This window comes from Apiospora hydei, assembly GCF_038363865.1.
Source record: "Apiospora hydei strain CBS 114990 chromosome Unknown utg000007l_segment0_segment0, whole genome shotgun sequence".
Taxonomy (NCBI): Eukaryota; Fungi; Ascomycota; class Sordariomycetes; order Amphisphaeriales; family Apiosporaceae; genus Apiospora; species Apiospora hydei.
In genome coordinates this window covers 1,678,398-1,704,926 of record NW_027117366.1, presented here as the reverse complement: position 1 = coordinate 1,704,926, position 26,529 = coordinate 1,678,398, and the positions used below count along the sequence as shown (strand labels likewise).

The window sequence follows — 26,529 nt, the reverse complement described above, 5'->3', positions numbered from 1 at the left end:
CTCGGCGCTCAAGCTGCAACATTGAACATTGAATGGAGTACAGGCCTACCACTACTTCATCACCATACCTACACCATAAGCCCGCCCTTGCCCGTCGTCCGACATCAGCTTTTTGTAAGTAAAGCCTGACTCCGGCTGCGACATCCAACCAACAACAGCGACGCCATCTTCAGACGGACACGTCGCTTTCCTCTTCCCTTCGCCACACTCCCCAATACCCGAAGGCGAATACTGCAGTCGACAGCCCGAAGAAGAAGAGAGAGAGAAAAAAAAACATCTCACGCCTGCGCCTGCTATAGCTCCATCTGGCCAGCCTCGATTCCCTGCGGCGCATCTACTGTATTCCGTGCCCTTCCTGTACTTCTAGCTCTTTTCCAACCCTTACAAGCCTTTGTAAGTCCGCCGTCTACACCTCCTGCTACTCTGCCGTTCGGCCCGTCACTGACCATTCTGGGACAGCTACTCGATATCGAACGACCTTCCAGGCATTCCAACCGAACGCCCACGCCCATTTCAACATCACTCCCAAGGCGCGAGACTCGAGAGACTCACGACCCCTCAAGGTCCTATGCTATTTTCATAAGAGGAAGGGGAAGAGCCATTCTGCACAATTTGTATCATACCATTCCCGCTGAAGCTACGCAACGAAGGAGTTGAAACTCCCAAAAGCCGAGCGTTGGGTCACAAGATTGCAAGCACAGAGCTTCGTCTTGCCAGCATTCCATTTGTCGTCAGAAGCAGAAGCAGAAGCAGGGAGACAGCCCACTGGTACTTGTCCGTTCAGAAGCTTGGAGTGTACGTATTGTGTTTCTACCTTCCTGGCGCATCTGTCTTTCTGTTTTGTCTGAAGTTCCTTTTGGGAAATGTTTCCTTCTTGCCATTGTATTTGAGACTGATATAACGGAATGGGGGTAACAGGCCGTTCCTGTATTTACATCGAAATACAGAGCAATACTCACTCTAAAGACCCAGCGACTGTGATCGTAACAAAGCAGCCAACTGGGTGCTTGTTCTTCATCTTTGCACCTTCCGCTCGTAACAACAGAATCACATTCACCTCACCTCTGAACGAAATACAAAATGGCCGAGGAGGAGTTCGAGATCGATATCTACGGAGACGGCTCCGCTGACCAGCAGCATGGTGGTCATGATTCATCCGCACAGGACGCCAACGCCCAAGCCTATGAATCTAATGCTTCGGTGACTGTGGCGAACGGCTCCAACACAGCACATGCCCAGAATAATGGCCAAGACGACTACCACGGCGAGGGCGAAGCTCACAATGGCATGGACACCTACGACGAGGCAGGTGCCCAGACTCAGCATCATCAGGGCGTCAAGCGTAAGGAAGGTTCAGATGACAGGCCTATTGACCCTGGTGCAACTAACGCACTGTTGATCTCCGAACTGCAATGGTGGACAACTGACGATGACATCCGCGGCTTGGTCAAAAAGGCCGGAGTGGAAGCCGAGCTGAAAGACATCACGTTTAGTGAGCACAAGGTGAACGGCAAGAGCAAGGGCCAGGTGTATCTGGACTTCACATCGCAGCAAGCAGCTACTGCTGGCAAACATGAGTTTGACGAGTGGTCGGTCGCCCCTGGCAACCGAAAGCCGTCTGTCATCTACCACGGTCCCTCCAACCCGTTCCGGACTTTGCCCAAGGATGCTCCTACCCGTGGTCACAAGGATCAAGCGGGCCGTGGAGGCTCCACTGCTGGCGGCTTCAACAATCACAATTCCAACAACATGGGTGGTAACTTTGGTGGTGGTGGCGGCTTCCGTGGTCGGGGTGGCTTTAATGGTCCCCGAGGTGGCTATAACCGCAACTTCTCCGGAGGTAATATGGGCATGGGTTTTAACAACAACCACATGAACGGCGGCGGCTTCAACAACGGTGGCATGGGAGGCGGCTTCAACTTCCGCGGTGGTGGCATGATGGGTGGTATGCGTGGCGGCCCCGGCATGAATCGTGGTGGCCGTGGCGGCATGAACAACAGCATGATGGGCATGGGTAATATGGGTGGCATGCCTATGGGTGGTATGCCTGGCGCTATGCCCGGAGGTATGCCTGGCGCTATGGGTGGTATGGGCATGATGGGCGGCGGTATGCAAGGCTTCCAAGGCATGCAGCCTCAGTTCAACCCCGGATTCTTCGGCGGCGCCAACCAGTCTGGAGGCAACGAGTGGCAGCAGAACCCGCACGGTGCTAAGAGACCTCGTGGAGAATAGGATACTCCAACGAGCTCTATCGCCCATGGCTTCAGACCTGACCGGCAGCCCGAACCCCGTCGCTAGGGGCGCTCTCGTTGTGGCTCGGGCTTTTCAAAAGAGCGGCTCACCAGGAGCTTGGGCTCTTTGCATGATACGGCGTTGAAATTAGGGATTTGCGAGTTCTGATTCAGATAGACTAATCAGATTGATCATTACACACTTCTATGTACATCTGACGTGACACCGGCTCTCTGTTTGGTGGCATTAGGGTAGCTGGAGTAAACAGCTGACTTGGGATGGCTTGGTATTGGATACACTGGTAATGGGATAGCTGGTGACGGATTGGTCGACTGACTTGACATAGCCAGCGGCAGATGGGATATCCCCTTAAACGCTGCTATTGGTATAATAACCCTTTCCGTGAATCGTCGAAAAGCCCGTCTATCTACTTAGATATCTATTTTGATGCGGTGAGAGCAGTGCTTTCGCCATCAAGGGGATATGGCGTTGCTTGGCAACAAGTAGTATGGGCCTCATTCAATGACGCCATGCCAAGTGCTACAGAAATTCGGGTGCCAGAAGAACAGAACTGGCCTCGCAGTCAGACGAATTATTTCAGCATGGTGCCGGAGGGCGCCTGGTTGTTCGTTCAATGGGTTATATTCACGCTCACCTCGCCCTTTAACCTCTCAATGGTGATCCGGACGAGTCTATCGACATGCCTCCAGCGTTTACACAGCAGCTCCCCTCTGGGCCTTGGACGACGACGACGACGACGGCCCCCCACCACCTTCCTCGGAGGGGGCGGCATCGTCCTCCTCCTCCTCCATTGCCGCGACCTTGGCCAGCGTCTTCCCAATCGTCTGCGCCCGGTACTCCTCGAGCATGCCGACGAAGACCCCGTCCACCTCGCCCTGGCGCGCGGCGTCGGCGTCCTCGCCGTCCTCGAGGAACCGCCGCCACTCCTCCTCCCGGCCCGTCTGCAGGCAGCACAGCGCCCGCAGGGCCACCTGGGTCCGGTAGCAGACGGTGCCGGCGTCCAGGACGTAGCCGCCCAGGAAGCCGACCTCGGACAGCTTGTCCTTGGCGCTGTCGCTGAGGCGCGGCAGCAGGACGTCGTCGAGGCCGACCTCGTCCCAGCAGTTCTCCTCCAGACAATCGTTATTGTTGCTGTTGTCGTCATCGTCGCTATCACCACCTAGCACAAATCCGTACTCGACTAGCAACAGATCGCCCCCGTGCCGGCCGTAGCAGATGCGCACCTCGTCCCCGGCGCTGTAGGGCCGGTCGGCGCGCACCGTGAAGGAGGCGGCGTCGAAGGCGACGTGGCACCAGCCCGTCCGTGAGCCGGCGTGGTTGAACAGGTCGGCCACGGGTTGCAGCACCATGCGGTCCTCCTTGGCGCGGCGCCGCAGGCGGGGGCTCTCGTGGTAGAAGGTGCGCGTGTTGACAAGGAGCCAGGCGTGGACGAACTTTTGCTTCAACAAGTTTGCATTTGCGTCGTCTACTGCTTCCGCTTTCCCCTCTTCTTCCTTGTCATTGGTCTTCACAATATTGTTGGTGTCATCATCGCCGCCGCCTCCGTTGACGCCGTTGACGACGACGTCAAGTGCAGAGGAAGACGGAGACGAAGAATAAGAAGCAGAAGGAGTCGAAGGAGAAAGAAACAGCTTGGATGCGGCCGCCCAGTCCCGTTCGATCTTGGCCTGCTGCCGCGCCAACAGCACACGCGCGGGGCCGGGGAGCAGCTCCTGCAGCGCCGGGGGCCAGTGTATCGGCATGCTCGCGAAGTCGGCGGGCGTGGGACACACGGCGTTCCAGGCCGCGTAGGTGTCGCTGGCGTCCAGGGCCAGGTCGGCAGCGAGCAGGCCGTGGACCGAGATGTCCCGGGGCAGGCGGCGGGACAGCGCCTTGGGGACCGTCTCTATGCTGCGCAGGCATCTGGCCGGGACCTCGAGGAGGATCTCATCGGGCTTTTGGTGATTGGTCAGTATGCGAAGCAGCGGGTGATGGCGGGAGAAGAAGAAGAAGAAGAAGTAGAAGGATGATAAGGCGGCTAACTCACTTGGATAGAGCGGGTGGCTACTATACCCATGCCTCGGCCGGGTAGGCGCTGAGGCGCTATGCCGTCGAGCTTGACGCCCTTGGCCTCGGCCCATTGGAGGAGTTGCTCGTGAGGCTCCATGAGAGGCCGGTTTGATTGGGTGTGTACCTAAGGTATAATCGCAAGCCAGAGACACTGACTGTGGCGTATAAAGCAAGTATGTATACGAATAGATTAATTGTCTCGTCAGTAAGTTGGGCCTCGAGCTTTCCTTTAGCGGGATATTCTTGACATGTTCAAGAGCTGAAATGAATTATTGAACGGGAAGGTTGCGCAGTTTGCAGGTCTGAATCGAACTATCGCTCTCTCTACAGAAACCCAAATGGCCGAAGCACTCATAACGTCGTCGTTGTGACCATGATCCATCATTTTGCATTTCATGCTAGCTGTTGCCCAGAAACAAGAGTTGGGATGAGTGGAGTGGACTGGACTGCTTGCGTTGCGCCACACTCCCACACCAAACAGTTGACCCCGGGGGTACCTACATCGTGTAATGCCATCTGCATTTGCTTCGTCCAACCTGTCGCAACAGAGATCCGTACGATAGAATACAGAGTAGGCACATTATAGTACAAACACCAATTTTTCCCACCCAGAATCAGTGACCATCTCCCAAGAACGCCTGTATATGCTTTCAACACTCGGCAACTGCCATTGGATCCCTACACAGTTCATAGTCCCGACTCCTTGCGCAAGGTCTCCTGCCTTGCCTTTGCCTCCGCCGCATTCTTCGCATCCTCGCGCAACCGCTCCTCCCTGTATTTCCTCCTCGCTTCCTCCTGGACAGTCCATACTGTTAAAGGCGCACAAAATGTTAGCAAGCTAGCCCCTCATCCATTGCGCTTCCGGGCGGGCTAAGTACGGCCACGAGGGGCAGGATTCTAGGGGTTTCGTACTGTGGCGATCGTCCTTGGAATCGGTCTTCAGCCGCGTGACGAAGTCGTCAAACTCCTTCTGCCGCTCGTACCGGCGGTCGAGGCTCTTCTTCTGGAGCTCCGGATTGTAGCGCTTGAAGAGCTCCTCGTCGGTCGGCTGGACGTAGTAGACGAGCGCGGGGCCTCCGACGCAGCAGACGGTGCCTCTGTACGGCGAACATGCCGTTAATCAGCTTCGATCAATTTCACATCCGAAAGCGCAGTTGCAAAACGCGCGCGAGGGCGACAGGAGGCAGTAGAAAGAACTCACACTGCCAGCATCTTGAGCCAAGTGCCCAATCTCCCATTCCTGGCCATTTTTGCTCTTGTTTTCCCGGCTGTCGCTATAGAAAGTCGCACGCTTTCAGACAGGGCGCAGTGATGCTTGAGGCGGCTCAGATCGTGTTGCGCTGCCGTCACAACGCTTAACGTAGAAAGTCAGTTATGCATCCAGCAGTCTAGTAGACTTCAATGACGATATTCAGTCCAATCAAGGGTCTTGCTTATCGATAACGGCAACTGTTGTGGCTGAAAAACGATTGGCCCAATGTGAGCATCACATGGGCGTGGCTTTATCAAATCACCCCCAGGCAGATGCTAAGACTGGCTGGCAATTGGCACTTCGTAATAGATGTCAGGATTGGGGAACAAAACGCCTGGTATTGTTCAGCTTCTTCTCCTTCCGTTCTTCAAGGAGGCATGCTCCCAACGAATACTAATCCTACAGGATGGAAAGACCCGAAAACAAACCCAAACATGGATATTTCTACAAACGCCCTTCTTCGTCTCGTTATGCCGCTGTCTCTTTTGCCCGTCCATGCATTATGCAAATGGTAGTATGCGAATCCCGCCGTCGTATCGAAAACGCCGTACCTTTCGACAACAGGTGGCGGCCCATTAAATAGAGCAAATGAATCAAATCGCCATCGCTCGAGAACGCCAGCTCAAGAGCGGCAGCCCTCATAAATGAGCCCTCAAGCTGGAATCCAGATCCTCCGGGTATCATATTCATGTAATTGGTGTCTTATCAAAAGACTATCTCGAAGCTATGCGACGGAATGACGGCCGAGCGTCGTAGAACGGATCGCACAGCGGCGTTTGCGAGACAAGCCGTGGTTTGGGGTCGCCAGGACGACCATACTTGTCCCCCAAAGACGTGCTTGAACTTTTGCGCGTCGGCAGTGAGGTCTTCCGAGCTGGGAATACGTCGTCCAACGCTTCCGATGCCTCAACTGCCAACTCGGTCTCATCCAACGGAGGCGGCGGGGTTGGCAGTGTCCGGGCGCCCTACATCACCGAACACTCGCCCTCCTGCTGCTTGCCAATCTTGCTTCGCGAGATTCGCTCACGGGGGCGCGGCCCGTTCTTACCGGACCTCTTGAGGTCTTCAAGACGCTCCCGTGCCTTGGGAAAGTCCTGGGCTACAGAAATCAAGTCAGCTCGGTCTTCTACACCCTGCTGTCACCTCGGACTAAGACGGTGGGGACTTACCGGCCGCTCGCCAATACCAGCGCTTGGCATCTTCCATGTTTGCCGGGATACCAATTCCGACTTCAGTGAAGTAACCCATGGCGTACTCTGCCTTGGCCAAGCCAGCCTGGGCCGCCTTCCTGGCCCAAAGATAGGCTTCTGTGTCGCTTTGCTGGAGCACACCCTCGCTTCCCGTCAGGTACCAACCGCTCAATGCAAGTTCCGACTGGTGTTCCTCTTGAGTTGCCGCTCGCGAGTACCACATTATGGACGCTCGCGGATCAACGGGGCAACCCATGAGACCATACTCAAAGGCGCAACCCATTCTGAACTGACTGAACTTATAACCCAAATTGGCCGCTTGCTCGAATAGCGTGAACGCGTACGGTTCGTCACGCAGGATAGTATCGTTTGGTTGTGCCGATTCGTACAAAAGACCCAGCTCGTGCAATGCATGTGGATTCTCCGCGTCCGCGCGCTCTGCTGCCCTCTTAAGCCAGCCGACAGCTTCGCGAGGATTCCGTTGTTGACCAAGCAAACCCTTGAGCAAGATCATGCCAACTTTATACATCGCTGGTGTGTCGCCGAGCGTAGCGGCTCGCTTATACCACTGAATTGCCTTGAGCGGATCTTTGCGTGTACCACCGCCTTCATCGTGTCCAATCTCACAGCAGACTGCGGTACGGTAAGCTGCAGCAGCGTGACCCAGCTTCGCCGCTGATTGGTATAGTGTGAACGCCTCCTTGTTATCAGGCTCGAAGCCCAATGTACCACGGCCTTGGCAGTCTGCCAGAAAGAACATTGCGTCTTGATTTTGGGCACTCACAAGCTTTTTGAGGATCTTGTGGGCGTCTACGACGTAGCGCTCTCGAGAACGTGCTCTTGCTTTAGGGTCTGGAAGTCTCGGTACAAGGACGTCAGCTGCTTCTACGAGCTTTTTCGCGAGCGTTAAGGCGGCCCCCTGGTCGTTTGGATCGGATTTGATGATTGCTCGCAGCCGTTCCAATTCCTCCACTGTGACCGGTACTGGCTCAGGTGGCCCATTCTGCATTGGTTGTGGCGGGGGTCTTCCCTGAGCGCCAATTGCCGCAGGCGGAGGGCCGTTATATTGACGCATGGGAGTAGGCTTGTCATTCATGTTAACCATCGAGTGAGGCATCAAGCCAGGACGGATTGGCGCTGGGTGTCCACTTCCGGGTCCAGCTTGAGGGTGAGGAGGCATAGGCTGTCCATTATACGCCTGGAAACCGCCATTGGGAACAGGTGGCATCTCAGCAGCCATCTCAAAGACAGCCGCCTGGGGCTCGCGCAAATTCGGTTGGGACTTTGTCCGATTTATTTCAGGGAAGCGCATAGGTCCGGTTTGTTGAGCCATGCCACCCGGGGGGGCAGGTTGCATGTGTTGATCAAGTGAAGCCCGAGGACCATGGTCCGGTGCTGCGTCGAAGTCGGGGATATCATTAGGAGGGCCCTGGGGGTGGTATTCACTGTCGCGTGGGTTGTAATAAGCGTCGTAGAAATCGCCAAACGAGGCTCGTACCATGGGCTCGTTGCCCCATGCCTGCTGTGGAGGAGCCTGGTAATCATAACCTTGATCAAACTGCCCTGGGGGTCCAGGAGGTCCTGGAGGTCCTGGAGGCCTCATAGGTCCAGGCGGTCCTTGATTCGGGTACATTCTTTGGGGTGGCGGGCGATTCCCTTGCGCAGTTGATGGCCTTGGGGGCCCCGTCCCGGTGGCCCAGCGTAAGGAGCACTATCTGCGCGTGCAGGCATAGGTCCATTCCGCATGCCCATAGGGGGCTGCATGTTGTTCGGCATCGTCATGCTGCGTTCTGGGGGTCCAAAGTCTCCGCGTCCGGGGGACATAGGCGCGCCGTATCCATCATCCTGGTATCCGCCGTAACCTTGGTCTGGTGGAGGCCCGCGCCTGGGATCGGGGTATCCTCTCGGGGAGGCCCTCTTGGCCCGCCGCGTTGGCTGTCCATTGAAGGCCTACCGCCACCGTAGTCGCTCTCCATAGTCGGGCGTCTTTGCGGGGGTCTGTTCCCACCAGGACCAGGGCCAGGGCCATTGAGATCCATATTTTGCATGCTGTCGAGAATGCGCGATTCCTCGTCAAGGTCTGTGGCTCGCTTTTGACCTGGGAACACCGGGTAGGCGCTGCCTCCGCCGAAATCTCGTTCTTGGGGGCTCATTAGAGGTGCTTGGCGTGCCACTTTGCTTGGTTAGTCAAGATAACGAAGTTGCGCCCAGGTTTGGAGCTGCTTACTAGATGGATCTGACGAAACGGATCGGTCAGGAGGCCCAGGACGCCCTCCTCGGCCAGGAGGAGGATATCCACGGCCAGGTCCCGGCATTGGAGCACCGCCTCGCGGGCCTCCTCGCATCATGGGTCCTCCCCTTCCGCCCATCGGTGGTGGTCTCCCTCTGCCCGGCCCGCCCGGCGGTGGCCCATAAGCGTCTTGCGGGTATCCTCCAGGGCCTCCTCGCCCAAAGTTCCCGCCTGGCGGAGGACCGTAACCATCGTTGTAATCGTCGAAACCGCCTTCGTAGCCATAATCGTCTTGGTACTGGTCAAACTGCTGTCGTGGAGGACCCGGATAAGCTCCTCCTCCTCCGCGCGGGGCAGGTCGTTGCGCGGCCATGCCAGCGTACGGTCGTTGAGCTCCGGGGTATGCCATGATTTATGTATCGATAGACGGTGACGTTCCTTGTCCCTTCGCTTTCAGCTGGCCAGAGGCCGATAATAACCAGTAATCGACCTCCAGTCGTGGACCTGGTTCGGGGAGAGTTTGGGGTCGTAGCCTTTAGAACCGAAAAGCCATCTGTTGGCTCAAGAATATATTTCTATAATTCTGTGCGTAATCGCAATGAAATGTCTGTGAGGAAGAAGGGGAAAAAGGTTGGCGCACGAAGATCCGAAGTTCGCCAGGTGGGTGGATGTAAGTTCGGAGCAGGGAGTGCGGAACCAAGGTTGGGACCCAGTAGTTTCGCTTCGATAATGATCGCCAGTTTCGGCAGGCCTCGAGGATGCCAACTGGCCGGGTTGGGCACTGGCGCGTGGTGTTGTCAGGTGGGGGTAGGTATTGGTACTGTACTTGATTGCACTACCACGAACCACTACAATGAAGGAATGCGGATGTTAATGAAGGATGCGATTCTTGGCTTCGATGGAGGAATAAGAAGTCCCCGCCCTGGTGAGAACCGAATGAAACCCTCGTCCTGATCAGCCGAACGAAGAATGGGTGGTTGAAGCAGCGAGATGGACGGACGTGGGCGGGCGAACAATGAGTAGGTACCTAGTGCGGTTTTGTCTTGTGTACGTTTTAGTCAGGCTACACAATGGCTCAGTATGTAACGACCAATGCAATCAAAGTCACAGCCGACAAAAGCGAGCACTTTGTAACGTTGTGGGCGGCCACCGATAAACCAGATCAAGAGGGGGATGAATGGCCTGCTTTTGCTTGTCGCGACCGAGGGTATGCCTTGACTGATAATAAGCTGTGGAAAGTTGCGATGAGGGCTCCGATCAACAGACGAAGTTAAGATTTGACGCGGCCAGGACTAGACTCAATATGCTGCAAGACGACAGCCAACTGAACTGTCGATGGAAGAAGGTACTAATACCCTACCTACCTAACCTAACATCAGACGAAGGAGAGAAGCTGGCATGGCATGGCATGGCATGCAGCGCCCCTACGCCCCTACGCCCCTACAGGCTACGCCCCCTTGGCCGCCCCCAGCTTCTTCTAAAAAAGCAAGCGCTTTAGCGCCCTTATTACCGCTGCTTTCGGGAAGGGGTATCCATGAACCGTGCAGCCGGCCTGTTGCATCATGTACTTGGGGGTAGGTACTGTACCTGATGCCGAACTTCCATCGTCCGCTCAGTGCTGCTCCTCTCCCGCGAGTCGTTCACTTCGGCGCAGGCTACATGATCTATTCACCTTAGCAAGTATGCTGTGTGCTGCATACCTACCTACCTACATGTACGTGCGTACACAGTATCTTGTCCTGCTCACCACTCGCTACTGCGCATGTACGCCCAAGTCCATGGTAAGACGTGTTACCTGCCATATCCTCCCGTCTCCTTCATACTTGTCTGGCGGGCAGGCTTCTGGACTGGCCTACAACCTAGTGCTCTCTCTTACAGCTGAGACAAGACCCTCAAAGTATCTCCCATCAAGACTGGACATCAGGACCCCACAGATAGTGTCTGCATGTACCTATTACCTAGCCCTGCCCCTCCGGTTATGGAGTCTCACCTCATGTATTCCCAATGACACCTATATCAACGGTGACGGGCGAAGCACCAAGTACCGAAAGCCGTTTATTTCATTTCAACGTCGGGCTTCATCTGGATCAATAGCTTGGAAGTAGCACAATGTACGACCACTCTTGAGCCAACCTTCTTCCATTGGATCGGTCCATGTCACAGCGCCGAACCTACATAAGTACCCAAAGGTAAGGTACACACACACATTATTTGTATTTGTGATCCTCGGCGCGGCAGCTACCTCTAGTGTGATGATGCCGCTTCGATCCCGAAACTCACCTATCTTCCACCACGCTTTCCCTTGTGGCTTGATGCAAGTGCATTGAGTTAGTTTCCTGATAGCTGGTGCTAGCTTCGAGGGAGAGTGTTCGCCAGGTGGGAGAGAGGGTCTTTCATGTATCAAAATCGACATGGGCATCGGTTTGGTGGCACCCCTTGCCTGTCTACTGCCCCCGATCCCCCCCCTGCCAGTACCTGTGAGCAGGGCGTAGCTCCAGGACCCTCCAAGATTTTTGTTTCCCACCTCCCACCTGCCCACCTGCCCACGTTGTTCTAGTAAGTAGTAGCAGGTAACATCTGAGCCATGCACGCTGGGCACTCGTCACACTGCGGAAGCTCAGGGTGCCGGGAATCCGATGCCCAGAACGTCTTGTTCCCCAGGCGTACGTAAGTTCTCCTCCAAAACATAATCATACCATTTTCTGTCAGGTTTGCGAAAAGAAAAGAAAGATCTGTTCGCTCTAGTCTCTTGGTCTCTTGGTCACTTGGCCTCTTGGGCCGGATTCCGCACGGCCACGTCACGATTTTCTAATTTCACCGAGCATAGGAATGAATTACCAGTTCCATCCCGTGCACTTCGTTCGAGGAAAGCCTGCCCCTGCTAGGTACCTACCAGATTGTAAGTTGACTGGCAGACTGGACTGAGGTTCCCTGGGTAACTTGCTGTGCACACAATATAACGGCATATATGCGGCGGCATAGAGGGCGCAGCGTCCTTGCTACTACTATTGTGGCTGGCTTCTGCAGGTGGCAATGGCCTCCTGCCGAGTCATTGGTTCATGAAGATTCCCACCATTGTCGGAGCTAGACGGGCAGTGAACACTAGCCAAGACTACGGCATTACACATTGATGAATTAGGTTGCTTTGGTTGCTGTGGCCTGTTTCTCGAACTCCGTTTGGGGCGTTTGCAATGCGCTCAATGCACCGGGGACCCGTTGAAACAATCTAGCTCTGTTTGAATGCCACCCGGTCTCTGCGATAACCTGAGCCAGTAATACAGCGTGCATGTACTTTTTCACTATGCGTCTGCATACATCCTGTTAACAACTGGCTGGCTGGCTGGCCGCACGCAGGAAAAAGTAAGTGTGTTTCTGCGGTCCAACCAAGCCGGCAAGAGAATGCCCTGGTAGACGAGGCATTGCACATCGTGATTCGTTCGGCACCGATGCAGGTCTGCCGCGTTCCTGCATGCGCTAAAAATACGGTTCTGGCGCAGAGAAACGATCGAGGTGGCCAAAACACAAAGTTGCGGGATAGATCCGGGGCACTAAAAAGGGGCTAATCGTCTTCTGGAATCCGCCACACCGTATAGAACTCGACTACGGCGCCCAAAAAGCTATAGTCACTCACAAACAATGGCTTGGAACGACGAGTAACATCATTTATCACATGTCGGCCCTACTATTCGTCAATGCGACAACCTTGTTACATTACCTAGCTCTCAACGTGACAAATTACCATGGCCGTACTCACTCGAGTCTACATCTGATATGAACTATTTGTCTTGCGCCCATGACTACCTAACCTCATTGCCTTGGACTATCCAAAACGGTAGGTACAGTGCTCGCATGTTTCTAACTTTGCATAATCATCGGCGCTCAGTGAATCCACAATGACCGAGTGGCCTGCCAGCCGTTGCAATGATACCCGCAGCGGACACTCTTTCCCCCGTCTCACCAACAAACATCGTATGTGGGTTATCGGTGATGTTGGTGGCCATGAAGAGTCAAAGCGTGGGAACGGCCAAAGGGGAGCGTTTCAGACTATATCTTCCCACACTGCCAATAACAGTAACGATATAGGTCAATAATAGGTTCCGTACCCCCCGGCGACAACTTCCAACCGGTTAGCCTGCCAGATTCGCTGCTGGCCCTGGCGCTGTCCTCTTAACCGACTGATGTGGATTTGATATCATACAGCCTGGTTTTGCTTTCGCGACACATCTGTCATCCGATCCGAGTAGCCTTACTTGCTACTTACAATGCTGGAGCTGCAAAGGTCGAGTCTTCCATACCTAGGTACATATTGTCTATGTTCGCTCGCTCCATTTCGTACACGAACTCACGGGTCAGCTCCCCTATAATGAAGTATCGTATATCCCTTGTCTCGATATCCCTATTGCAAAGCCGTACAACAAGCCCCTTCACGTAAGTCCTTCGTGGATCTCCAGAGGCTTGACACCTAGGAGGGGGTTGACGAAAGGCTAATTCGGCACCTTCGTCAACACACCCGGGCATGCGCATCACTCATCCCATTTAATGACGAACCGTAAGCCTAAGTCCCGGAGCTGCCACGGGACGAGCCTCCCTCCCGTCTCTACAGCCCGCTCCTCAGGCCCGAGCAATCCGCCGATCCGCCCCCAATATTCTTCCCATGTCCAGACCGAATTCGAAGCAACATTTCCGGGGGTGGAGGTGAAATTCCCAGGGCGAGCATCACCGACATAAGTCGCGAAACCCCGGGCTATCGCTCGTACGTACGCAAGCTGGCGTTGCCGAACTACCCATACTCTGAGTAAGCAGCATCTTCTTAAGCAGAAAATTGACACCACGCGTCCGGTCACCGTTTGTGGTGTATATCCCTTCCGAGGTAAGCTACAGGTTCGGCCGGTGCCCGGCCTGTGGCCCCTTTATAGAGCGCGGTCCGGATCCAGATTTGTGGGTTTGTCCGGATCTCCTGGGCTGGCTGGTCACTACCTACATAGCTGTAAGCGCGGTGGTTACTTTCTCAACTTCATGCTCTCCTCTGTGATATAGAGAAGCTTTCCAGGTTAGCAGAAGCTAGAGATCAAGGAAGCCTCTGGGAGACTGTTCGATGTTGACTGTACACATCTACGATAGGAGTTATGGTCGCCGCGTCAGCTCTCCCATTGAAGGCACTTCTCAAACCAGGGAGCTGCCGCCAGAACAGCTGTCTGCGCAGGGGCATGCTTGTATGTAGAGTAGGTTGTTCAGAAAGTGAATGCGTTATCTGTAGACTGCAGTACTATACAGGTGTCCCGGCCTCTATCATTTTTAAGAAAAGGTCTAATGCAAATCCGCACCATTAGCTGAGACGGCATATGTGCGTGTCACCCTACGCGTTGTCGTGCCACAGAAACTCTTCGACTTGGTCCCCGCGCAGAAATTCCCAATTTTGGCCCAGGTGTCTAACGAAAGTTGCCCGGGGTTGGTAGATGTTTGTCGATATCATGTCATCGAATCTATGACTTGACAGCATCCTTAACCTTCTCGACCTTCTCCTTGGCCTCCTCCTTAACCTCATCGGCAGTAGAGGGCAGGTTCTTCTGAGATCGGTAGTACATGCCGATACGCGAGCACTGAACGATACCAACGATGGCCAGGAAACCGTTGACAGCGGCAAGGCTTTGAGCAAATCCATCCGTCAGAAATTTTGTTGAATATGAATGCGTGGAGATAGACAACGGGGGCGAAACTCACAGGTAGTTCTTGGGGGTGATGATCGTGCACCATCTCGTCCAGATCAGGCCGGTCGAGGTAAGAGCAGCGTTCTGGGTAAGGGAGAGCTTCTCAGCAGGTCGCGCGAAGTCGCTGATGCCCGCAATGACCAAAGCCCACTTCATGACGGGAGCCCTGGAGTTCCGATGTCAGCATCATGTCCAATTGGTTGGCGGAAAGTGCTCGCGTGCTATGCGCCCTGAATGTCTCATATCCCCGACTGACATCCCGTGACGTCTTTTCTTGGCATTGGCGCTTCAAAGTAGAAGGGTTTGCTTGCTTCTATATGCTGGTCCACACATTTCACCCAGGCTTTTGCTGGACCCATGACCACCGAGGAACTGTATCCGGCCAAAGACTTACCAGAAGTGCACCGTCTTGAAACCGACCGGGCTGTTCCACATGCGCGCGAACCAGCCGGCCTGCGCCGTCTCGGGAGCGGCTGTGCTTTGGTACCGGCGACCAGCCTTCTGTGAGAAGTTACGGAAGGCATTGGCACGGCCGGTGGTGAAGGCGGTTCGGGTAGCGGCCTGCTGGAAGATGGCCGGCCGGGCGGCGCGGAAGAGGGTGGTAGTTGTCGCCGACATTGCTGTATGCTCTCCGTAGATGGCCCTCGCTCGGAATCGATTGATTGTCGGGGTTGGGTAGAGAATTTCGAGCAGGCTGGATGTCGTCGAGGCGCGCCGAAAGAATTGTCAGAGGGAGGGAAGTGAAGGGAATGACGGGACTCCGATAGCAGGACGTAGAGCTGATTTCCAATGGAGGGAGGGTAGCCCACGCCCATGGACGAAAATGATAGGTCGGCCACAGCAGAATTGGCAGGGATTGCGCCCCGGACTTAATCGGAGTAGGCTGGATGCTCACCAAAAAAAAATTTGGTGGACCCCCTTCCCCAATTTCCAATTCGATTCATCACAGTGAGGTCAGCGTCAGCGTCGGTGGTATGTGCATAACTTCAGCCTTATGCAACGCTGAGCTCCGGAAAATCTTTATGCAAAACCTTGCAGCTAACGTCAATTGAAGCTCGGGTATCGGACTGGTCTACTGCTGCTTGGTTGAAGCTATTCAAAGCCACCACTGTTTCCGCCTCCCGACCCAGCACACCCCTCAAGAATCCCAATTGGGCCTGCGCAACCATGTCGGGCAAATACGCTTTCGCCAAGAGCCTCAAGGAGGTTCGCTTCCTGTTCTGCCAGACGGGCGAGCACAGCGCAGCCACCAGGTACGGATAACCCACGGTCGACCGACAACAGCAACCGCGAGCCTCTGCCGTCCCTTCCCCTGCGCAAGGCCTGGACGGCCGATTCCAGATCACAGGGGAAGATGCACCAATAGCCGAAAATCCAACTAACATGCCCTATCTACAGATCGTTCCTGCTCCGCGCGTACCCGACGATGAAGAAGAACAACCCCCAGACCCCCATTATGATGCGCGAGGCAGCCGGCACTCTGCCCAAGGTGTTCGCCAGATATGGTATGCCATACCAGCAATCCCCAACTGCACGGAATATCCGGATTGGATTACCAGGCGGAGATGGCGAGTGCTAACAATCGACTACAGAGTTCGGAAAGGAGACGAGCCAGAGCCTAGAGGGTTTATCCGATAAGCAGATCGAGGATACTGTGACGACGCTGGTTAAGAACGAGTCCGCCACTTCCTAAAAAGAAGGATCCCTGTAGCTATACTGGGAAAGAAAGAAAAAGCCATAGGAGCATCCGGTACCAGAGCCAAATGGTGGAAATGACCTATAGAGAGGGGGCATCGTAGTGCCTTATTGCCTATACGAACTACGAGACTTGTGCGAATAGAGTACTCTACTGCCAGCTTTTCCCACCTGCTCTTTGCATGAGTCTTTTGATCTAGCTTGGGCAGTTTCGTGTCTGGCAATTGCAGAGCACAAATCGCAAGGTTTGGGGTATAGCATAGCCATTATCATTATCAACTACGGAGATGCAAGGAAATTTACTCTAACACAACAGCCATAGCTTCTTGTCTTTCTTTCTTCCCGTGTACCTTGGGGCATGATCAAGCCATAATGGCATATCCTTCTCTCAGATGTGTCCAATTGCTTGGATCCTGTATATGCTTTGGTCATCTGGCCTTGATCAAGCTCGGTTCCTTTCTTAACCTCCTAACGAGTGCAATGCGGAGGGAACAGAGCAGGCAAATGTATAGTATGATCATCAGCAACATTCCTTCTCTTTCTGGCGCCAGTGCTGCTGTGGTGCTAGCATGATACCAGGCATGAAGGACCAGGCAAAAGGAGGCTTGAGTGAGGGTTTAACCACCCTTACGCTCCTCGCCCTCACGCAATGTCTCCGGAACGACGCTCGCGCCCTCTTCATTTCTCTTTTCCGATGCCGTGTTTTTGCCGTCTTTTCTCCAGGGAGAACGGTCGGGGGCAGGAGCATCGCGCAAATCCGGGGTCTTGGTGCCTGATGAAGACAAAGCTGCCACGTCGTTATCGTCAAGAATTGATGGCAGGTCGGCCTTGCTCAGAGATGCCATCGTGTCACGACGCTCTACCTTGGTATCGTCAGGAGCAGGAGCAACGACGGACGGGACCGTCAGGTCCTTGTCTTGCGTAGTGACGTTCTGGCTTGCGGCCGATGCCTTCTGCTTCTTCCCCTTCCCTTTCTTGGCCTGGGTGGAGGAGGAGGGTTCTGCCTCTTTATGAGGCTCTGTGGCAGAGCCCTTAGAAGTTTTCTGCTCACATTCGTTGGACTGATTGGCAGGAGTCTCTCGCTCCTTAGCCTCGGCTGCAGTCTCGGTTGAAGCTGTGGCAACGGCATCCGAGTTGGCCTTTGGGGCTGGAACCACGGCTTTCTCGAGACCACTTTGATTCTCAGCTTCGCCCCTTCGGTTGACTTTAGCCTTGTGCTCAGAGTTACTTCCACGGCTTGTTGCTTGAGACCCCGAACCTTGTTCTCCCTTACAATCCGGCTCCTTAGACAATGTGGGAGCGGCATCAACACTGCTACCGGCCGCTTTCGCAACTGGCTTACCCTTAGAAGCATGACGCTTTAGATTCTTCTTTTTGGTAGCCTTCTTGGGCTCGCCTCCTTCTACCCAAATTGCGCCAGGGACAACAGGCTGGTTATCAGGAACCTCTTTGGCGGCAGATTTACCCTTGGCATTAGACCCCTTGGAAACGAGACCTTTCTGTTCAGACTGGCCCTGCTTTTGGTTCTGATTGTTTCCGAGCTTTTGCTTATCTGCCTTGTCACTCGAATGGCTTGCAGGTCTATCATCGGAGGATGACTGTGTCTTTTTACCAGATTCCTTCTGGGCCTGCCCCCCACTGCCATTTTCTGCAGCATGAGTGCCCTGTGAGGTCTGACTCTTGGACTTTTTATTCTGTTTGTGTTTGGTCAAGGGCTGCTTCTTTGCTGGGCTCTTTCGCTCTTCTGCCTGACCAGTCTCATCTGCTGGGATGACAGATTCAGCTGTAGATTTCCGAGACTTATTGAAGGATGCAAAGTCTTTTATGTCACTCTGCTCATCCTTTTCGTCTCCATCTTCCCTTCCCTTGTTGTTGTCCTTATGGTCACTCATGCCAGGGGCAAGAGAGTTAGGCTTACTGGTATCATGCTGCTGCCTGGTAGGGGTGGCTGCTGGTTTGGCTGGTGAAGTAGGCATAATAGCAGCAGGGGACGTTCCAGAGCTCTTGGCTGGCGCCATGGGCAGTTGCACAACGGGTGCGAGTTTCAATGGAGCCGCGATGCCCTTTCCAGCGTTCAAAGGCGTGTTGGCCTCCGTCAGTGTCCCTGAAGTACGGGAGGGCGATACGAACTCCACCGCTTCCGGGTTCAGGAGGTGTGGCTTCTTCATGTGAGTATCAGAGGTTGCAGATGCGCCTTCGTAGGCTCGGGATGAAAAGCCGAATGTCTGAGGTGACACATTCTGATAGTCATACTCGTCATATTGGGGGAAGGGCTCTGTTGTGGGTGACGTGAACGGCATTGCGCTACCTTTCTCGTGAAGTCTTTGGCTTGCCAAACCAGTCTCTGATGACTCTTGGACACTCTTGCCTCTTTCCTCCTCGAAAGCTTGTCCTCGAGAGTTGGACCCTGATGGACGAGGTGGAGAAAGGCCCAATGTAGAATAACCAATCGGCCTTTCTGGTTTGGGCTCGAAATAGGAAGAAGTGTACATAGAATCAGTATTCTTTGCACCACTTACGGCATGTGAGGGATACCGGAACTCGTGTTGCCAAGTGGCATTGGGCCCATTTTGATGGTGTTCCCGAGGATGGCCTGAGATGGTCTTGGCCGGACCAGATCCTTGACGTCCCTGCAAGGCTTTTCCACGTGGAGATCTGGGATGCTCAGAGTGCAGGTCAAAGCCCTGGGGGTTTAGTGAAGCTCCAGCAGTGTTTCCCGAACCATGCTATGGTTGAGAGGGTAGCTGCTCGGATACAGCTTCATTGGCGGGCTGATAGGCAGTGGCCGGTAGCATGTAACTACTGGATTGTTCGCCCGATTTCTGCTGGTTCTTTTTAGGCTTATTCTTGCCTTTCTTACTCTTGTTTCCGTGTGGGGTCAACCGCGGTGTAATGTCCTGAGACGAGGCACCCAGATCATCCAAAGCAGAGTTGTGGTTTCTAGAAGGAGAAACGTCAGTATGTCGAGTAGCTTGATGGGCAGCCTGGTGAGCTTTGCTTGGACTGCTGGAAGGTGGCGCTACCCAGTCCATCGGAATGGGCTGTCGGTTACCCACTCTCTTCTTTGGATAGCGTCTTACAGTGCCATAGTCAAGCGTGGTGGTCTCGGTGTTGAGAGATCGGTCGTCCTGTGCATTTGATGATTGGCCAGAGGCATCGTTTGTAGGTGAGAAAAGGGGACTGCTGTTTTCCTGATCTCTGGGTATGGGGGTTGGGGTTATGGTACGGCTGGACGGCTGGGATGCGGGTTGCCCTCCCTGCTCATCCACAGTAGCATCGTCACCAACATCGCGATCAGAAACTTCACTGGTCTCCTTGCCCCCGCCGACGGCCTTATCCTCGCCGGTATGTCTGTCCTCGCTGACACTGATGCTGTCATAAGCCAAAGCTTCCCCCGACGTGTCGGATATAGTCGAATCGCGTGCATCGCCCGCAGGCTTGTCAGGTTCACTAGCTGTGCCCAAACGCGTGGCAGCATCTTCATTACCAATAGAGGCCGGCTGCGTAACATCATCCTGTCTTGGCAACGTGGTACTTTGCATCATCACAGCGCCTTCTTGTGAAGTCTTATCAACTGAGGAAGAGTGTTGCATGTGACTCAAAACATCGTTAACTCCAGGAACTGTTGCAGATTGCTTTGGCCGTAATGCATTGCCCTGTCCAGGAAGAGCGCCACCTTGGATGCCGGGTCCATTCATGGTAGAATTGTTCGGCCTCGTCTGGCGATGGAATTGGGATGGTTTGTAGTACTGTGAACCAACGGCATGGTTCACATTGATACTACCCTCACAGAAATCGAACATTTTGCCGTGAAGTTGGCCTTTTGCCAAAATGGCTGAGCTGCTTCTGCTAAATCTGAAATCATTGTCAGCAAACTAGGTTAGAGGAAATAAGGAGTGCAGACCAATTCTTACCTGATGAATACAGAGGCACGAGCTTGAGTAGTGGACAGGTCTTCAATATTGCCATATGCGGAGAAAGCATCAAATACCTTCTTCTCTGCGTCGGGACTTGATAGCTCTCCTGGTCGAAAAGAACCGACATAAAGAGTACGGTCCTTGATTCCACAGAAGTCACAAGGACAAGCAACATAAGTTTGTCCAAGAGGGTAACTCGCTGTCCTAATCCGGTGGGCGTTCAGGCAATTAGGGTCATCTGAGACGTCGTGAATAAGAGATAATGTATCCCTACGATGGCGAATGCCTGAAGTGCCCAACGACTGCGGCAGCATTTGGTGGTGGTTGTCGACCTGGTTAAAATCAACTGCATAGGTTCCCCTGGGTCGAGGGGCTGAAGGCTGATCAGGATAGCTGCTTGTGCTAGTCTCCCAACGGGGGTTTCCATTATGGTGACGCAGGGCGGCGTGTTGTTGGCCGGGCAGTTGGTGAAAGTCATTTGTGAGCTGATGCCTGTTTGACACTTGTGGCCAAATGCTGTTGCTTTCATGTCTTAAATTGGAAAATCGTCGACCAGCCTGGGGTCTCGGAGCTGTTTGTTGGGACGGACCATTGAGTGATGTTGACGACTGAAACTGAGGTTTCATGGGTCGGTTCTGACCCTGATGAACGAAGACTGGCCCGTAGGCGGCGGCTCCGTTGTACTCAGAGTAGTTGTTGGGCCCAACATAGCCATTATCGTAGGTCGAAGTGGCAGGAGCTCTTGATCCGTTCAACCCAAAGTGGGTGGTGGCTGCTCCATATCCAGATTCAAGAGGCGACATATATGGTTGACGCGGCTTCGACGCTTGTGGATGAGATGTGAACCCATGATGCCCGTCAGGGGCCCTCATACCATTGGCACGTGAACCTTGAGCTGTTGAATTTCTCGGATAGTAATACGGGTGGGTTTGGTCACCAGGAGTGTATAAGCCAGGAGCAGCATTCGGGGGCTTGTCAGAGAAGACTTGGGCAACGGATGGAACACGGATGGTGTTCCGTGACAGGGGCGCTACGGTCAGGCCGTGCTGACGGGAAGCGCTGGAGTAAGTCACTTCTCTCAGGCGAACCATATTCTGCGTATTGGGGACACCGAATGAGGTAGTGCTAGCCTTTGGTGTTTGTTCTTGAGCATGGGTCTCCATGCCAATCACAGGCTTGTCCACTATAGTTGCAAGAGTGTTTTCGCCAGTGGCAGCAGTCTCAGTAGTGGAGCTACGCCGGACCTTGGTAGCTGTTGCTGTGGTCCTATCGACAATGCAGGTCTCCGCGGTGGCTGCTCCGTTCTTCAGTTCCAAGGCCGTGTCCTCGTGATCTACCACAGCACGTTGAGGACGTCGAGCAGTTGTATGAACTAGGAAGTGATTGCAGTTAGAAAAGCGCTGTAATGCTGTTGGGTATTTGCCTATCGACTTACAACTCCATTCTGAACCAGCAAAACCATGATTATTCTTCAGATCTTCCTTGAAAGAAGGGATTGGCTTGTAGGTTGTTTGGCGAGGAGGGTTGTATGTGCCTCGTCGAAGATGACCGCGGACACACTTCAGAACATCTCGTACCAGTGGAAGCCAATACATGTCCAGACCATCAAGATCCTTCAAGTCCTCCGGTTGGAACGCGCCGAGGATATCGTCGCCGTCTTCGTCCTCATCCCACTTCAATAGGCTCTCTCGGCATCTGAGGTTCTCCAGCAGTACACCTACCCACTCTTCGACATGGACGCGAACTTCTGAGCATATGTCAGGTAGCTCACGTTGGGTCTCCCAGTACAGATGTTGCAGAACATTCCACAAGTTCTGGACGCCGAATTCCCAAAGATCAGTGCTGTCCCAATAACTGTGAAGGTCGTGATAAGACAGAGGCTGCTTAATATGCTTGAATATGGGGAAGCAATACGTCCGGATGGTGTCTGCGGCCTCCTTGATCTGGGCAGCATCCCATGGGGAAATATCACGGGAAGTGGGCAGCACGTCAGGGTCACGACGTGGCCTTGTGCCCATGCGAGTTGAGAAGTAAGCCGGCAAGTGTTTGGGCGGCTTCGTGAAAAACTCCAAAGGCGGCTCGAATGCAAGATATTTCATGTCATCCCAGTCAGAAGGAGGCCCTTCTCTGGCATTGAACTCAGGCTTGAAGTGCGCCATTGCTATGGTGAATGGCGGAAGCGCTGATGAGCATACGGAAGAGATTGGGTCGTGCTGTACAAAGGAAGGTGAGGAGAGGAATGCTGTACAAACACTTGGCCTGGTTCATGAACGTCAGTTGCAGTGTTCAGCGGTAAATTTGATATGCGAAAGGTGGAGGGATTGCCATGCAATGCTCTTGCTTCAACTGGATAAAGCAGTGTGGGCAGGCTTGGTGGCTATTTTGTACAGTGCATTGATTGAGCGTGTTGATGAAAATAGAGTGAGAACAACAAGTATGAGCAGACAGTGGACTCCGCTCAAGAAATTATTGCGAGAATGAACTTGGAGAAGGTCAAAGTACTGCACCAGCAATGGCAGCACAATTTTTCTGCCCCCTTCCTTGCAAATTATTGTTGTTATTGGAAGGGTGAAGGTGAAGTGAATGTGAACCAAGTCACTTGGATATCACTAGATAGGAGAGGGTCTGAATAACATACCAAAAGATCAGTAGTGAGGGAGAAAGAAAACGACACAAGAGATGGAAGGTTGGCAATGACTGCGTCAGTTTCTTGCTTGGTAGATGCTGACAAGCAGTATATTGTCTGAAGTATGTGGTGGGAAGAGGAGGTTGTGTTGATCCTGAACATTGAATGGAAGGGTGGGAGAAAACTGCTACTTGGGAGCTGGGTAGCTGCCTGCCTTGCCTGGTAAACAGAGCTTCAACAATTCGGCTTTCTAACACCTACCCAGTCAAGGCATTGTATGTGCCCGTGGACTTTTGAGCAGTCCCCTGTGTTGCTACAGCATCTTGTGGCCTGAACCAGACCAGCTTACCATCAGCCCGTCATGCCTGGGGTTTTTCTGATGCACCAGTTCCCAGTTGCTCCTGGGACCTTTACATCCTGTAGATGATTTTAATGATCTGCTCACACTGACATGTATTCTGCATCCCTTTCACTCCTGACACCGTCGACTTATATAGAGAAGTCCTGCATGAAGGGGTAAAGCATCTCCTTTGGAAGACAAAGCCAAACGTATTAAGATCCACGCGAACTGGCTTGGACTGGCCCTTGCCGCGAGGGACACTCCCTCCAACCCACGGCTAGGCCAATTGTCAGGCTTGTTTATCGTAAGAAGAATCACCGGATAAGAAGGTCATGACAGAATATTTGAGATGTGACATTTATACAGGGGACAAGCAGCCCTGATTTGTAAAAAGTTGTTGGTATCAAGCTTACAGCACATTTACTCTCCCTTCTTCAAGTTGTCCAGCATCTTCAAGATCTCCGACTCATTCTCACTGGCAACCGCATGTCCGTTATTCCAGTCCACAATCTAATGGCCCGTATTAGTCCACTGGCAGATGAAAGAGGGGAAAGCTTCAAAAGCTGGCGAGACTTACCACTGGCCGCTTGAAGTTGTCGGTGCTCTCCTTGAACTTCTTCAGAGCATCCTTGTTGGAGTTGGTACCTGGGATGACAGTGCCGATTTTGTTCTGTCCCACATACTCGAGGATCGTTTGCAGCTGATCTGTGGTAGGAGCATCTTCCGTGATGTTCAGGTCGAACTCCGGACGCTTGGGGTGGGTCTGGTGTGTGTGGTCGCTAGCCTGGTCCTCAGTGGCCGCCTCGGTGGCATTGGCAGACACCTGCTTCAGGAGGGTGGTTACCCTCAGCGAGGCCGGAGAGCTCGCCTTGTGGAAGACGGTGATGATGTCCTTGGTTTTGCGCTGCATGATCGACCATTAGTTTCCAAGTCCGACCAATTGGATGGGGAGCATCTTGAACATACGAATCCGAACATTGCGAAGGTTGTGAGATGGCTGTGCTGTCGGCTGGGAGGAGGGGCGTATTGTTGATGTTGGAAGATGAGGTTCAACGGATGGATGGACGGAGCTTTAAAGTTGGCAGTCTGATGATGTCGTAGGAGGAGCTACAGGCTACAGTCTACAGCTCCAGGCCTGCTAAGAAATGGCCCGTACCTATCCGTACATGTAGACATCATACCCCACTGGAGCTTCAGCCGCCTTGCCGATCAGAAGTACCTGGGTACCCTCGCCCATTGGCCATGGATTGGTTGCTGGGGCGGTCGGTCGGGCTTAGGTACAAGTTTGTTTTAGCCTCTTTCCATTTGATTGATTGATTGCACTCCAAATCAGAAATTCTATGTCTATCAATACAATGTCAATGTCAAAGGGCAACCACTGTTGTTGAACGCATCCCGTCGCAAACTGTTGCTGCCCACTCCCACCACAATCTTGGCCTTATCCGAATCAAACTCCAGGCCAACCCCCAACTTGCGTTTTCGAGACGCGTCTTGCCATTTGCACGGCATTCGACATCGAGACCAAGTCGCTACAGTCAATAAATACCCACGAACATCAGGCGACCCGAGTCAAAACACAGTACAATGCCTCCCTTGATCTTACACAACGTCCCTGATGACGAGCTTTACATCGGCGACGATGGAATCAAGAGACCATATGCTATGATATTCCCAGAGTATGTACTAGGCAGGACTAAAAATGCCCTCCACGCTTCATGTCCCAGACCGGTTTGACTTACAATCTCGTGTGGTTTTAGGGGCGACCGACTGAGAGATGCACCTCGACGCCGCGCAATTCCCGAGTCTGGCTCCTTCGGCAAATCGACTAGAAGGTCGCGATCGAGGACCGGCAGCTTGCCGCCGAAGCGCGAAGATGCGACTATGCAAGGTGCCGACAAACTGTTCGCCGACTACGTCTCCAGCCAAGAACTTGCTCCCGCCTCAAGCAACTCGCAACGCAAAACTAGCTATCTCTCCCAGACTGTATCTCCCGATGAAGGGGCCACGGCAGCCCAAGCACCGCGCTTCGTACAGGAACCCACAGAGGTCATTCTGAGGGGCTACAGATCATCGGCGCAGCAGTATGCCGCGATAAGTCAGTATGAGCAGCTGGCAGGTCGAATATGCGAAGACTATTCGCGCGAGCCACCCATCGAACAGCGGCGGTACAAGTCGGAGCTGCGAGACTCTGCCTTCACCAGGAGAAGAGCTCTAACGCCTCAGGAAAGGACAAAGGTCAACCGCGTGGACGGAGGAGAACACTGGATTAAGGTTACATTCGAGTCGGCCGATGCGGCCGAGTCAGCAATCTATGCCTCGCCACAAAAGATTATGGGCCACTTGGTGTTCGCCGAGGCCTACCGCGGCATGCCTCCTAAGGAAGATGCTGCCGTGATGGATATGGAAGGCAGTGTCGGCATGTTGCAGGATGAGCAGCCTCACCCGCGGTCGTTCCGTGGTGAGCGGCGCCGCCCTTCGGCCTCGCGCACTCAGAACGGCAAGGGATCATCAACCCTTCCGAAGTCTTGGCTGGCTGGTACCCCAACTGGCGATCGGAACCCAAGTTTTGATCTTCATGGTTCGCCGCCCGAGTCCCAGACCTCGACCCACACCATCGACTCTGCCACCATGTCTTCCAACACTACCGGTACCGCCTCTACTGCCACCGTCACTGGGGCCTACCTCGGCTCCCGTGCGGTGGACTACGAGCCCGCCGAGTCCACGAGTGCCACCACCACCGCCACGAATAACGAGTACTGTCGCCGCATCCCTGAAGCTCGCCGAATAAAGGTGATATCGGCCGACCAAGCCCTATTACCGCAGCCCGGCGTTGTAGCGCGGCTGACGAGTCGTATCCCTCTCATCAAGTGGTTGAGCGGTAGCATGATAGGCGACGAGGTGCCGCGACTCGACAGCGGCGAATTTGACTTCAACCGGGCGAGCCTGTACTGGCGTGTTATGTATTACCTAGACAGCTGGTTTGGACTGTTTGGCAAAGAGATCGTTAGTGCTGATAAGGATGACTAGACAGTTCTTCCCAGAATAGAGGAGCTGGTTATGATATATGCTTACTATCAAGTTGCTCGGAGAGAGGTTGGTGAGGCGCTCGCTACGTCATAACTACTGCCCTCGAGTGTGTGGCTAGAAGAATTCCGAAAAGTGCATTTTTACAGGCGTCGAGGGGAGTTGGAGCATTTAGCTGGTTGATTTGTCTCGCGACGGCGTAGTAGGAGGGGACAGGCCTCAAGAGCATCTAATCACATTATAGG

The 26,529-nt window shown here is 53.8% G+C and overlaps 10 protein-coding genes across 10 annotated transcripts; 3 read left to right on the top strand and 7 right to left on the bottom strand.

Annotated features, from left to right (window-relative positions):
* Positions 1 to 1,080: 1,080 nt before the first annotated feature.
* Positions 1,081 to 2,232, top strand: PG997_009607 (uncharacterized protein; the record flags this gene model as incomplete). Its single annotated transcript, XM_066813922.1, has 1 exon — positions 1,081 to 2,232. One exon carries the CDS (start codon positions 1,081 to 1,083, stop codon positions 2,230 to 2,232), a length of 1,152 nt encoding a protein of 383 aa, XP_066665884.1.
* A 713-nt stretch (positions 2,233 to 2,945) lies between these two features.
* Positions 2,946 to 4,399, bottom strand: PG997_009606 (Ribosomal lysine N-methyltransferase s.t1.c11; the record flags this gene model as incomplete). Its single annotated transcript, XM_066813921.1, has 2 exons — positions 2,946 to 4,187; positions 4,280 to 4,399. 2 exons carry the CDS (start codon positions 4,397 to 4,399, stop codon positions 2,946 to 2,948), a joined length of 1,362 nt encoding a protein of 453 aa, XP_066665883.1.
* A 590-nt stretch (positions 4,400 to 4,989) lies between these two features.
* PG997_009605 (uncharacterized protein) lies at positions 4,990 to 5,550 on the bottom strand (the record flags this gene model as incomplete). Its single annotated transcript, XM_066813920.1, has 3 exons — positions 4,990 to 5,111; positions 5,215 to 5,399; positions 5,504 to 5,550. The coding sequence occupies 3 exons, from the start codon at positions 5,548 to 5,550 to the stop codon at positions 4,990 to 4,992; spliced, it is 354 nt and encodes a 117-aa protein (XP_066665882.1).
* Positions 5,551 to 6,519: 969 nt separating this feature from the next.
* PG997_009604 (uncharacterized protein) lies at positions 6,520 to 9,383 on the bottom strand (the record flags this gene model as incomplete). Its single annotated transcript, XM_066813919.1, has 5 exons — positions 6,520 to 6,653; positions 6,724 to 8,307; positions 8,376 to 8,606; positions 8,699 to 8,917; positions 8,972 to 9,383. 5 exons carry the CDS (start codon positions 9,381 to 9,383, stop codon positions 6,520 to 6,522), a joined length of 2,580 nt encoding a protein of 859 aa, XP_066665881.1.
* A 5,074-nt stretch (positions 9,384 to 14,457) lies between these two features.
* PG997_009603 (uncharacterized protein) lies at positions 14,458 to 15,300 on the bottom strand (the record flags this gene model as incomplete). The annotated part of the gene is made up of 3 exons (XM_066813918.1): positions 14,458 to 14,620; positions 14,696 to 14,848; positions 15,077 to 15,300. The coding sequence occupies 3 exons, from the start codon at positions 15,298 to 15,300 to the stop codon at positions 14,458 to 14,460; spliced, it is 540 nt and encodes a 179-aa protein (XP_066665880.1).
* A 549-nt stretch (positions 15,301 to 15,849) lies between these two features.
* PG997_009602 (NADH dehydrogenase- alpha subcomplex- subunit 2) lies at positions 15,850 to 16,375 on the top strand (the record flags this gene model as incomplete). The annotated part of the gene is made up of 3 exons (XM_066813917.1): positions 15,850 to 15,935; positions 16,081 to 16,187; positions 16,275 to 16,375. The coding sequence occupies 3 exons, from the start codon at positions 15,850 to 15,852 to the stop codon at positions 16,373 to 16,375; spliced, it is 294 nt and encodes a 97-aa protein (XP_066665879.1).
* Positions 16,376 to 16,994: 619 nt separating this feature from the next.
* On the bottom strand, positions 16,995 to 18,677 carry PG997_009601 (uncharacterized protein; the record flags this gene model as incomplete). Its single annotated transcript, XM_066813916.1, has 1 exon — positions 16,995 to 18,677. The coding sequence occupies one exon, from the start codon at positions 18,675 to 18,677 to the stop codon at positions 16,995 to 16,997; it is 1,683 nt and encodes a 560-aa protein (XP_066665878.1).
* A 2,950-nt stretch (positions 18,678 to 21,627) lies between these two features.
* Positions 21,628 to 22,453, bottom strand: PG997_009600 (uncharacterized protein; the record flags this gene model as incomplete). Its single annotated transcript, XM_066813915.1, has 2 exons — positions 21,628 to 21,666; positions 21,872 to 22,453. The coding sequence occupies 2 exons, from the start codon at positions 22,451 to 22,453 to the stop codon at positions 21,628 to 21,630; spliced, it is 621 nt and encodes a 206-aa protein (XP_066665877.1).
* A 1,227-nt stretch (positions 22,454 to 23,680) lies between these two features.
* On the bottom strand, positions 23,681 to 24,170 carry PG997_009599 (uncharacterized protein; the record flags this gene model as incomplete). The annotated part of the gene is made up of 2 exons (XM_066813914.1): positions 23,681 to 23,770; positions 23,838 to 24,170. 2 exons carry the CDS (start codon positions 24,168 to 24,170, stop codon positions 23,681 to 23,683), a joined length of 423 nt encoding a protein of 140 aa, XP_066665876.1.
* A 674-nt stretch (positions 24,171 to 24,844) lies between these two features.
* PG997_009598 (uncharacterized protein) lies at positions 24,845 to 26,287 on the top strand (the record flags this gene model as incomplete). Its single annotated transcript, XM_066813913.1, has 2 exons — positions 24,845 to 24,936; positions 25,018 to 26,287. The coding sequence occupies 2 exons, from the start codon at positions 24,845 to 24,847 to the stop codon at positions 26,285 to 26,287; spliced, it is 1,362 nt and encodes a 453-aa protein (XP_066665875.1).
* Between the last annotated feature and the right edge of the window lie 242 nt (positions 26,288 to 26,529).